Below are 12,891 nucleotides of genomic sequence, written 5' to 3' on the forward strand. Positions count from 1 at the left end.
TTAAGGTGGAACAGGAGATTCAGCAGGCTACACAATGTCTACAGCAGGATATGTGATTCCTCAGTATTAATGGCAGGTGATGAGACAGAACTCTTTGTATTAATTATCCTTTCATGGCAGAATTTTCTTTTTCATCAATCCTAAACGGCACATTGTTCCTGCGGTTTGGCTATTATTACTATAACAATAATGAGTTGAATTTCCTGTACTTTGACATCTTTGTGTTAAATGTCTTTGTACTGTGACATCACTGTGTGCATTATTCATGTAATGTGACATAAGTGTGTGTATTATCCCTGTACTATATCACCATTGTGTGTATTATCTTTGTATTGTGACATCATTGTGTGTATTATCTCTGTACTGTGGCATCACTGTACACATTATTCCTATACTGTGACATCATTGTGAATATCATTTCTATTCTGTGATATTACTGTTTATTATCCCTGTACCAGAAAAGGTTTTCACATCACAGGTGCCATGTCAGATTTAATAAGTGGGATTTTCTTGCCTTATAAATGGGGTTGGGACCATCAGTTGTGCTGTGCAGAAGTCAGGTGGATACATAGCTGATATGCCTACTGAATATACAGTTACTTGCTTTGCTGGTGACACTGGGATTTTTTCAAAATTGAAGGTATACTGAACCAGCATGGTTACCACAGCATCTTGCCTTGCTATTCCATCCGGTTTGCGTTTAGTTGGACCATCATTTATTTTTCAACTGGACAATTACCCCAAACACACCTCCAGGATGTGTAAGGGATATTTGACCAAGAAGGAGAGTGATTGGGTGCTATGCCAGATGACCTGGCCTCCACAGTCACCAGACCTGAACCCAATGTAGATGGTTTGGGGTGAGCTGGACCGCAGAGTGAAGGCAAAAGGGCCAACAAGTACTAAGCATCTCTGGGAACTCCTTCAAGACTGTAGGAAGAACATTACAGGTGACTACGTCTTGAAGCTCATCAATAGAATGCCAACAGTGTGCAAAGCAGTAATCAGAGCACAAGGTGGCAACTTTGAAGAACCTAGAATATAAGACATATTTTCAGTTGTTTCACATCTTTTTGTTAAGTATATAATTACACATGTGTTAATTCATAGTTTTGATGCCTTCAGTGTAAATCTACAATTTTCATAGTCATGAAAATACAGAAAACTCTTTGAATGAGACGGTGTGTCCAAACTTTTGGTCTGTACTGTATGTAAATCGCTTTTATAATAATTAATGACAGGCACAATATTATAATTTGACACTGTATATGTAACAATTAATTAGGGGGGGGGGGTAATGTATAAGGTAACTTAGTGAGATATTGCTGTACACACTATAATTTGGCTAAGTGGTTAGCACTATGGCCTTCCAGCACTAGGGTCCTAGGTCCAGGTCCCAACCAGGCCAACATCTGTAAAGAGTTTGTATGTTCGCTCTGTGTTTGCGTGGGTTTCCTCCGGGTACTCCAGTTTCCTCCCACACTCTAAAACATACTGGTAAAGTTGATTAGACTGTGAGCCTCTGTGCAGCGCTGCGTAATCTGTATGCACTATATAAATAAAGGAGTTATTAATTAAATCATATAATATAATTATATTTATTCATACATAAAGCCGTGTCTCTAATATTTCTAAGTTTGTGGGGGGCTGTTTATGCTAAAATTGGGTGCACTTTACAACAAAGTGCCTAGAAACAGCTCTGTAAACAGAAATTATTTTTAAGAAAAATGTAAGGGTTTTTAAAGACGGTGAATTAAAAATGGAAAAACAAAAAATTAAAATGGCATGGTCCTTTAAGGGTTAATGGAGGTCAATATGGTAACAAAGGATCACTTATAATACTTGGAAAAATCAATATGCATGATATGCAGTGACATGAAAAGAAATCGATTGCACTGAACTTACAATTTGATCTACCTGTAGTTTATTATAGAGCAGAGCAGGTTTCGTTTTGGAGATTGGAGATGTCCTAAGAAATTTGCTGCATTTCAAAGCAATACTCCTCCCTGCCACAGAAAATGAAATAGCACAAGGCAATTGGGTACCTAAGTTGCTTAGAATGCCAGCTCTAACCATGTCATACATTTGTGCAAATCATGTCACAAAACACAGTGACAATACGATTCTCATTCGGCACAAGCCGCGCGATGGTGAAGCTTGCGATGACAAAACAATCTAACCAATAAAATGGCCGCACAGGAGGAAACGACCCTTATTTTTCCATCACCCTTTCTCATCCTCTCTATCCCGCCCCTAGAGCCGCCTCTATGGTTGGAAGGTAGAACCTTGCCGAGCGTTCTAGAAAAGTAGAAGCTCCGCCCAGTAATAGATAACTGCGGCGGACTGGGCCGGCGCGCTGCACTGAAGCTGGGTAGCAGCTGGGGACGTTACTGCTGTCTGGGGGTCACCGTGAAGTAACGCGAGAGAAGAGAGCGTGATCAGCCGTGCACCAGAGCGCAGCGTCCTGTGAGGTGAGTGACGGCTCCGGCAGCTGCTGCTACTACTCGTCTTCCTGCAGCACGTTGTTGTATTGTGTTTCCTGTCTGTGTTTACATACAGGAGCGCGGGCACCGCTCACCTTGTGACACGACTGGCCGCAGCTGTGCGGCTGTCTGTAGTAATAATAGAGGGACCATACTACACGGGTCACCCCGGTGCCACAGGGTACTCCTGGGACACGTCATAGCAATACATTGGCCGCATATCTGGTGTGTGACAATGTCCCTTTAATGGTATAGACATGGCATGTATGAGTCACCTGCTCACTGTTTTCCACTGGGAATAATATCTGTTGGGTGTTACTTGATGGATTTGTTTGGAAATGCATAAAAATATTTCCTACTGCTTTTGAAATGTTAAAATTGCATTTTTTTTTTTAAACTGTTCCAGAGGGTATGAAAAAGGGGGTGTTCTCCCCTCTGATGCTGCAGTGTATATAGAACTAAGATGCTTGGATCTCATCTGCCACCATGTGGTTTGGGATTCTCTTTTCATAGTATCATAGTTTATACGGTTGAAAAAAAGATGGTCATCAAGTTCAACCAAGAAGGGATTGGATGGGATTTAGAGGAAACAATTGTGTATATATTGGTACTTCGGTGTGAAAATGCATCTAGGCTCTTCTTGAAGCTCTCTGCCGTCCCTGCTGTGACCAGCACCTGAGGCAGGCTATTCCACAGATTTACAGTTCTCATAGTAAATGCTGGATTTGTGTGCTTGTTTTCTAGATTGGCATGAAGCAGTATAAAATCTCCATAGTCAATTTCCACTGCAGAGAAACCTTGTCCACTTTAGTCATCTGCAGCAGATTTACAGTGCACAGTTCCAGACAGGAAAATGTACATTGTGTCTGGAGTGTGTGAACATGGCTCTTAGCTACAGTGTTTCTCCTGTGATTTCACATCGGATAATTATATTTTTGTTGCATATTTTACTGAGTATGTTAAATGGAACAAAATTGCAGCACAAAATATGTAGCATTTCTCCAGGTATTTTCCAGAAGGAAAACACAGGGGGTGAAATCTATGATACAACTAAGCAGCATATAATGACCTGCTGTAAAGAAGAACCCCAATGCAGTACTGTCACAATGCTAGGTGACTTTCCGTTAACATAAGCAGATACCTTTGCTCACTACATCTCCTTATACTATTTTGGGGGTTAATGTGAGGCCTAGCGCCTCCCTTTCTACCTCAGTTGTTTGTCCAGCATTGCACTGATCCCTATGTTACTATCTGATGCAGGCAGTGCTGGTTTTGAGCTGGCACAGGCACCTGGCAGAGAGTGGAGCATCATGCTGTCAGAGAGGCTTGTCTGTTCTTGTTATATGCATGTAAAGCAGAGAAATATTCTGATAATTATAGAGATGATGACTCCATTGTGGGTGAAATGTTCTATCTACACGACCTTGTCCTTGAAGGCAGATCACCACCAACCAATCCAGGGGCAAAAGAGAATAAATAAAATATCTATGGTTCCGCTGCTACAGGTTTTGTTTCTAGAAAATTCTTTGTTCTATGCAAAGTTCTGTTTGTCTGGTTTGTCATTGATTCTGACTACATTTTAGGTGGATTTCTGATTTTTATTGTGCTCAGAGGCAAGTTGTTAAAGGATGCTTTAAGAAGTCTATAGCATGTTTTATATATAACCCGTTTCTCATTGTCACTCTCCTTTCAGGTGAAAGCTGGTATGGCAGTCCTTGACAGAGCATTTGGCGCACTACCATTGTTCGGGATGGAATATCATCAGACTCCACACTCGTTTCTGCAGGGAACCAATGCTCCACTTCTTGGTACTTCAGTCGGAGAACTCGGCCAAATAAATAGCCTACCCGTGAGCAGCGGACTAAATAGTAATGGATTCTACTGTATGCAAAGCCAATTTAATGCTAATTCTGGTCATGTTGAAGAAAATGGTCACCTGTTCCTGGGCGTTTTGCCACAGACCCCTGAGGGGAACCATGCATTGTCTCAAACAACTTGCACTGGGTAGGTATTGGTATAATAAAAAACCTTACATAATAGAAAACTCTTCAGCATGGTGAAGAAAACAAACTCTCCACTTTCTGATGTAGAATCATCATTCCTATTCATATTGATATGTAAGCCATGCAGTTGAAAGCTATAAGCCTAACACACACCGAGCTATGGGCCATTTCATGCAAATAGCACTTCTAGTGAGTGGCAACTTTTTCTCACTTCTTTTGAAGATTTTTTTTTCATACTTCTAGTTTCACTTAAAGAGGACCTGTCACCCTAATATTCTACCTTGGAGCTGCTTGCTAAAGTAGGCAGCTACCTAGCCCTACCCCAGGGATAGAAGATAGAAATGCTATCTTTATTGGAACCTTCTGATAGGTTAGCAAACCGCACTACATAGCGCTGCAAATGCTGGACCATGCTTACAGCTGTCCGGTGTATTCATGAGGGGGCTGAAGGCATGAATCCTGGCACTCATCGCCTCCATGCACCTCCCCCTCATGAATACAACCGACCGCTGTAAGCTTGGTCCGGCAGTGTTTTCTGATAAAGCTAGCAATTTCACACTGCTACACCTGGGCTAGATAAATTATTGGCTGACAGGTCCTCTTTATGCACCCGATCCTCCAGTTCACCCTGACTCTTCCATTCAAGATGGCAATCTTATTTACAAAGACTGTTCCAGCCTCTATGGCACCCAGTTACGGCATGGTGAGCACACAGCCTGCCTACGGAGGGAGGAGGCCCTGTGCTCGCCCAGGGCTCCGGCCTGGGCTAACACACAGCCATGTAAATGAGCTCTCCGTTAAAGAAATTTGCTAAGAACATGAGATCGTTTCTGCTGATCCCTCTAATGTTCTGGAGTGTGCGATGAGTAAGAGCAGTAGCAATATCAAGCTTCTGGTTGGATACTACAGCAAGGGAGGGGTTGGGCAACAGTTTGAAGACTCTTCCATTGCTCCAGGTCCCACTACAATCCTGCAGTATAAATGTAGTATTCACAGTCCTAATCCTACAAACATATGACTGAGATATGGTAACACAGATGCCACCAATCACTGTTGTCCAGTGAAGGGGTTCAAGTTTTTAATGGCCTACCTAATTCCTGCTGAAGCCGATGACTGGTCTGCAGGGATTCAATTCTCAGATTTAATACTAATACAAACAAAACTAGAATAAAAGTAAAGGAGGGGATTATAAAAGAAGAAATAAACAAAGAAAATATCCAGCAGACTTTCACGTTTCCTTAAAAAATGTAAATTTTTATTTAATCCACATAATCCACATAAGCAGTATATGAGCAGAAATAGAAGTACAAGCTCACTCTCTGACGCGTTTCCGGTCAAACAGAGCCTTCGTTACAGTACGATCTCTGATGAGGGGTCTGTTTGACTGGAAACTAATTGGTTATCTTTTGCTTCTATTTCTGCTCATATACTGAAAGATATTTTCTTTATTTCTAGATTGATTTATTGTCTTTTGAAGTTGGTTAGTTCATGCAGCCCGAGGTGAACTGGTGGCAATTCTTCCTTATTCCAGTTTAAGTAGTGCTGGAGTATTTTTCTGTATTGTCCCTCTTTTTATTATTAATTTTTTTTTTAAATTTCATTTTTTAATGCTTAAATTTTGGCTTTGATTAATTTTTTTTTTAATTTGTTTTCAGCAGTCACCTTGGACGTTCAAGAAAGCACAGGCTGCGGGAAGACACCAGTGAGTAAGTAGCACTTGTTATTAGCTAATGTTTGTGTATAGACAAAATGTTTATAATGTTGAAGGATGATCATGCATTGGCCATGAGATAATTGTAGGAATTCCTAAGGGAAGATGCAACTTCACTACTGTATCGTAAAGAACTGCATTCAGTAGTGATGTGGTTTTAGGTTCAGATTTCTAGTTTTACAAGTGAAATACATTTATTAAACATGTTTAGTCTGTAAATAAATTCTCTTAACAAGAAAGTGCTTGTATGAACACACCCTAATGTTCTTTATACACAACCAAATGTTTAATCAACAACATAGAAAATTTAAGTTTCTTTAATTTTTTTGCAATCTTCCATTGAAACACCTCTCTAATAATTTTCTAAGAGTTATATTTCACCCTCAGATATGTTTGCTTTCTGTTTGTACATGTCCAGATGTGGTTCTTTTAATGTCTTATAGATAACTTTATAGCTGGAGCTGGATCTCATCTGTTTGCTTGTACTCGCTTCCTCCTTACCTCCTGTCATAGATATACAATTTTGTTAGCACTAGGTACCCTGTTTTCACTGTATAATACACTACCCATAAAGGTTTATTTTTATGTGCACATATGAGCATCTTTAAACTAGACAATGGTCAGGTTCTGATTATTGGACTGTGTAAAAGGCCCTTAAAGGGGTTGTTCAGGATTTTGGTCCTCCGCAGTATAAGCAATCCATATCTAAAAAGTAGGGGATGGCATCATGATGTAAGTGGATTTTACGGCTTATATACACTTATGAATTTGTTTCTATGCTTCCATCTGTGAGCTAATGTCTGTGGCTTTTTTTTTCTCCCCTCTAAGCTGCCCTGTGAAGAAAAGGAGAGTCTCTACTTCCTCTAAACTACCTGTGATTCACGAATCTGCAGCTCCAGGTATTTTTGCTGGAGATTCAGGACAACCATTCTGGGCTTCTAGTGATTCACAAGTAAAGGAAGCTGCTATAATACCGACCGTGGCTGACCAGTCTTCTACCATGATGGTCCCAGTTCCCACAGAGGACATGGAAGAAGTGGCTGTGGAGTCTCTGTCTGATGCTGCAATAAGAAGAATCAGAGACATTGAAAGCAGGTATAACATTGTATGGATTCTAACTGGCCATAAACGTACAGTATGTAAAATACAGGGACCTGGGCAGGTGGAGGTGTCAACACTATAAAAACTAAAGTGGTATTTAAGTATGTGACGTTACCAAAGTAATTGGTATATCACTTTATGACAGTGACTTTGCATCTGATACATCATGTTTTTGGCAATTTTCCAACTCTCCTGATTAAAAGTGTCTTCGTAGGAAAAAGCCTGTGTGCCAGAAAATTCAATACTGGGGGGCAGTAAAGTACGAGTCTTACATACTTCCCCAGATTAATCATCCAGCATAGGCACTGGGATTAATGTGGCGCAGCAGATATGTCTAGTTCTACTCTGCGCTAAAGAGGGTCACGTTGGCTAAAGACCCCGTTTTTTTTTTTTTTTTTTTTTTTTTTTTTTTTAACACTAGCAACTAGAACAGGGTCAGATTTATCAAAAGTGTAATTGAGGTCTTTGTATTTATTTTTTATGAAACTTATTACATGGGTGTCTTTATTTTCCTTAGGCTTGTCGTGGAAGATGATGAGGAAGAAGAGAACAACTCGAGATCATCAGTGAGCCATTTGCCCACTCTTGTAATGTCTGATGTACTTGTGGAAGGCTTTAAAAAGGGTTTGGATGAATCTCTTACCAGAAAAATTGTAGATTCTATGTAAGTGGCCAATTGCTTCATATATTGTTTAATTTCTAACCATTAATGATGATTGGTTTGTCTATGAACTACCTTAAAGTTGCTGCGCAAGTTTGATATCCCATATCCACAGGATCACTAGTACAGAGGAGGGAGTGGTAGATCAAACGTGCTCCCTACTGCTGTATTCAGTATCTATGGTGGTGATGTACATTGAGAGCTGAAAATGTTCTCTGCTGCTTTTAATCTATAAACAAGTCTCATAGTTTCCCTCATGCACACCAATGTGTATTGGGTCTCTTCCCCCCCCCCCCCTGTGGCTAACACAAGGGCCCCATTGCTTTTGTGTTGACGTCCAAGGCCACTGCATGCACTGTGCAATGGGACGGCCGACTACCCACACCACAAATTATATGTCCTATTTCTGCTGTCTTTTCGGCCTGAGTAGTCATTTTTTGTGGCGGTGTTAGCAGTACAAAAAGGGGATCCTGTGCACACGTTTCTATATTAGTAACAGTTTTGTATTTTTCATAAAGGTGTTGCCTATTATGACAAACTGTTGTGTCACTGTTCTGTTCATATACATAGTTTTAGATTCTTGTGTGGATATTGCAGGGGTCTTTTTGATCAGTTTGGATTATATCAACTTTGTAACCGCTTTTTCCTCCTTGCATTCTAGAAATCGCCCTTCTATGGAGATTGTTCTTTGGAAACCCCAGCCAGAGTTCCTTGTAAATAAACTCCAGAACATTGCCAGTAGATGTGAGACTGATAAAGAAATGGCAAAGAAAATTCAGAGAACAGCAGCAACGCCTCTCATTCAGGAACTACCACTATCTAGTGCAGATGAGCCATATACTTCTAATCTAGGCTGTGATATAGACTCCATATGGAACAGAGAGGACGAAGAAATGGAGCTTTAGTGGCGGCCTATTCCACTTTCTCAAGTTCCAGTAGACTTCTGTGAAGAGACCATCTGACTGGAATATTTTATGGACTAAATGTAGCAGGAATTTTTTTTAAAACAATCTCAAGTACTTTTGCTTTTTTTTATTTTTGATGAAGAAATAAAGGTTTTTAGTTGCTACAGCGAGAAATACTTTTCTCTAGGTAGTCTACCAAAACCAATTTAACTTGTCATAAAAATTCTTGTATTGTTACAGAAATATTGACATGAACAGTACTCACTATTGAAAACTGGTGACTTCAAAGACATTTTTTTTTTTTCTGATGAAACTTTTTTTTTTCAGTTTTCATGAATTGTAAAGTATTTGTTGAAATTTAGTCAATAAAGCCTACATGTAAATATTTTTCACACTACAATTTATGGATATGAAATGGGACTTTTTTTTTAAATAAAATGATGAAATGTTCTGACCCTCAGGTTTTCAATTAATGTATTTCCGATTAATTTTCAAACCCTCTCGGGAGCATCCAAAAAGGAAAATAAATTGGGCCAAATGCAGCCTATCGGGCCGTTAGAAGGCAACCATAGGCAGAAGAAGGGAAAATACATTATATTTCTTGAGGTCCGTAGAAGTTGTGATATCACAAGTAGTTTGTGTTCAAGGTATTGTTTTATTTATAAATAAGGTGCTATATAAGCTGGAGATTCACGTGCACCTCACCGACTTCGCCATTAAGTTGCAATGAAGTATAAAGTGGCATTTCATCAGGAGGTAGGCCTCTGTATCACAAACACAGTTGCACTAGTTGTTACACTGCTTAACAAGCATTGAGAATTGGCCATCTACTTCCCCCATGTGGTCTTCAACCCAGGGATGATAAGAATGCCTGACAGTGAGTATATACATGTGTGTATGCATGGATGTAATGTTTTTATATAGTACTGTACTTATGGGTTTATATGTGATGTATATATGCGTGATACTGTATGTCTGTTATACTGTATACTGTTGCGTATATGTTGTACTGCTGTATATGTTGTGTTTTAATACTGGACACGTGTATATATTCATAGTTTATACGGTTGAAAAAAAGACATGTACATCAAGTTCAACCAGGGAAGGGAAGAGATTGGATGAGGAAGGGATTTGGGGGGAAACAATTCTATATATTATATAACATAACCATCAATGTTATTTAGGAGTAAAAAGGCATCTAGGCCCTTCCTAAAGCTCTGTGACCAGTGCCTGAGGCAGGCTATTCATGTATGTGTATATGCTTGTATGGAAGTGTATAAATGTTTCCACACTTGCGTTGTGTGATGTCCCAGCAGCTGCCACCTCTACACTGACCATCTCCACAGCAGGGGCAAGGGAGGACAACCACTCTTATCATATAGTAAGTAAGGTCAGTGCACTGTATGATAGAAGACAGTCATCAGGGCTTGTGTGTTAGTTTTGTGACTTACAAGCCCTGAAATAATTGCAATGCCTTGCAAATCTCCAGACATTGTGATTATTTTGCTCCTCACACCTTCTCCATGCCAAGATGGCATAAGGGAGATGCAGACAGCGGCGCCTGCGCCCTCGCTATAACCTGTGAAGTTTCATGACTGAAAGTTCACAGGTTACTAAGCATTTCCACACTTGTCTGATTGTAACCGATCTATTACAATGTGTGATTTGCACATAGTAATGGATGATTGGGAAAATCCCCATATACTGCCATACTGTAGTATACTGTAGTATGGCAGTACATGGTAGGATCAATCAGACAACCTACGGTTAAAGTACCCTAGAAGTTAAATAGTATACACATTTATTATTTAAACTATAAATATCACAAAATTATGTTTTTTTTTGTCATGGTGACACACCACCCGAGTTATGCTCGGTTTTTTGGCGAATTTTGACACACCAAGCTCAAAAGGTTGCCCATCACTGGTCTAAGGGGAAAGGCAAAGAGGACAGATCCGAAAGGACTGAAAAATCCAGCAAGTCCGACCGTTCCATGAAGAGTAGGACCTCTGCTAGGAAGTGTAATATGTGTCTCCAGGTCTTGCCCGAATCATACGCTAAACCCATATGCAGACCCTGTATTGAAGGTTTTATGTGGGAGGAAAAAACCTCATTCATGGATGAGTTAAAGTCCTTTATTGAAGAGAAGGTGGTAGCATCAGTCGCTTTGGCAACACAGAAAGATCCTTCTCCTAAAAACCTAGATTGATGGATATCTCTTCTTCTGAGGAAGAAAATTATGATTCTAAGGGTCCGTCCTGTTCTCTAGCGGATACAGAGGAACAAGATTCCCAAGATATCAGCAAGAAACTGGATTCCCGACACTTATTTCAGATAGATGATCTGGATAACCTCTTAAAGGCGATCTGTGAAATCCTAAATATTGAGGAGGAAGTTCCCTGTACGTCTCGGAAGGACGAACTGTTCGGGGACTTAAAGGCCAAGAAACAATGCGTCTTTCCTATTAATGATACTTTGATGGGGTTAATCACGAAAGAATGGAAGGACCCAGAAAAAAAGATCCAAATTTCTAAAAGTTTTAAAAGACGTCTCGTCTTCGATCAGGAAGTCTCTAAAGTTTGGGACTGTGTCCCGAAAGTAGATGTGCAAGTAACGAAGGTGGTGAAAAAGACAGACCTTCCGTTTGAGGATTCAGCGCAGCTCAGGGACCCTATGGACCGAAAGTCCGACGCTCTTCTTAACTCCTTCACGCTCCGCCATGAAGCTGTGAAGGTTGTATGAAGAAGGCTCACGGGCTGAGCCTTCTTCATACAGAGATGGGCTTTGCTGCATATTGCAGCAAAGACCCATCGCTATCAACCGCGGTCGGTGCTTGCACCGATCGCGGGTGTTAACCTTTTCTTTGCCGCCGGCAAAGTCGCCGGCGGCACTCTAAATTTGGCGGCGCATGGGCACCACCATCTTACCTCTGATCGCCGCTCCCCCGAACGCCATCGATCGGTTGCCATGGTAGCCTCGGGTCTTCGTTTGACCCGAGGATACATGGCTTCTTCATATCCATGTGGCTCATTGTAATGTATAGTGAGCAGAAATGCCATATACTGCGATCCCAAAATGCCCGATCTATCAAAATATAAAAACGGTTATTGACGGTGGTGACCTCCGGAACGGCAAATGGCGCCCAAATGTCCAAAACGCGACTTTTACACCTTTTTAGATGACATAAAAAATGATCAAAATGTCGCACAGTCCTCAAAATGGTAGCAATGAGAACGTCGGCTCATTTCGCAAAAAATGACACCTCACACAACTCCATGCGCCAAAGTATGAAAAAGTTATTCGGGTCAGAAGATGGCAACATTTTTTTTTTCTTTTTTGTACACATTCGTTTAATTTTTGAAAATGTATTAAAACGCAATAAAACCTGTATAAATTTGGTATCACCGCGATCGTACCGAACCAAAGAATAAAGTAGAGGTGTTATTTGGAGCGCAGAGTGAAAGTCGTAAAAACTGAGCCCACAAGAACATGACGCACATGCAGTTTTTTTCAATTTTTCCACATTTGGAATTTTTTTGCGGCTTCCCACTACATGGCATGGAATAATAAATAACATCATGGGAAAGTAAAATTTGTTACGCACAAAATAAGCCCTCACACAGGTCTGTACACGGAAAAATGAAAAAGTTATGGATTGAAGATGGAGAGTGAGAAATTAGCGAAAATACTCTGCGTCCTTAAGGGGTTAAAAAAGCCTGGGAGACGTCCATGTTTAGTTTAAAATCCAACCTATCCGCTACCTCAGTTGCAAAGACCCTTTATTTTTGGCTTTTTCGATTCTCCCCTGGCAGACCACAGGTGGGTCAAGCGTTTTATCTCAGCCTCCTCCAGAATCAGACCTCAGATTCTTAGGAGGACCCCTACATGGGATCTCACTTTAGTATTAGACGCACTTTCCAGACCTCCCTTCGAACCTCTGGACAGTACTAGCATTAAAAACTTAATGCTAAAAACTACTCTACTGATTGCTGTTACTACAGCCAAGAGATTGGGGGAACTTCAGGCT

The 12,891-nt window shown here is 40.6% G+C and overlaps 1 protein-coding gene across 2 annotated transcripts; it reads left to right on the forward strand.

Moving 5' to 3' along the window:
- Nucleotides 1-2,288: 2,288 nt before the first annotated feature.
- Nucleotides 2,289-9,319, forward strand: CCDC117 (coiled-coil domain containing 117). Of its 2 annotated transcripts, none has more exons than XM_072142185.1 (6): nt 2,289-2,471; nt 4,177-4,487; nt 6,145-6,192; nt 7,026-7,292; nt 7,816-7,962; nt 8,621-9,319. In XM_072142185.1, the coding sequence occupies exons 2-6, from the start codon at nt 4,189-4,191 to the stop codon at nt 8,862-8,864; spliced, it is 1,005 nt and encodes a 334-aa protein (XP_071998286.1). In that variant the 5' UTR covers nt 2,289-2,471; nt 4,177-4,188; the 3' UTR covers nt 8,865-9,319. The 2 variants fall into 2 exon arrangements, with proteins under 2 accessions (XP_071998286.1, XP_071998276.1); XM_072142175.1 differs by having other exon boundaries at nt 2,290-2,471; nt 6,142-6,192.
- Nucleotides 9,320-12,891: the final 3,572 nt, after the last annotated feature.

The sequence above is a fragment of the Engystomops pustulosus genome, chromosome 1 (assembly GCF_040894005.1).
Source record: "Engystomops pustulosus chromosome 1, aEngPut4.maternal, whole genome shotgun sequence".
In the NCBI taxonomy this organism is placed as follows: Eukaryota; Metazoa; Chordata; class Amphibia; order Anura; family Leptodactylidae; genus Engystomops; species Engystomops pustulosus.

Bases quoted from the DNA above. Each gene is read 5' to 3' on its own strand.
- CCDC117 (XM_072142175.1), top strand. From the start codon at position 4,189: ATGGCAGTCCTTGACAGAGCATTTGGCGCACTACCATTGTTCGGGATG. The intron at 4,488-6,141 runs GTAGGTATTGGT...ATTTGTTTTCAG, and splicing joins TCTCAAACAACTTGCACTGG to CAGTCACCTTGGACGTTCAA. The intron at 7,963-8,620 runs GTAAGTGGCCAA...CTTGCATTCTAG, and splicing joins AGAAAAATTGTAGATTCTAT to AAATCGCCCTTCTATGGAGA.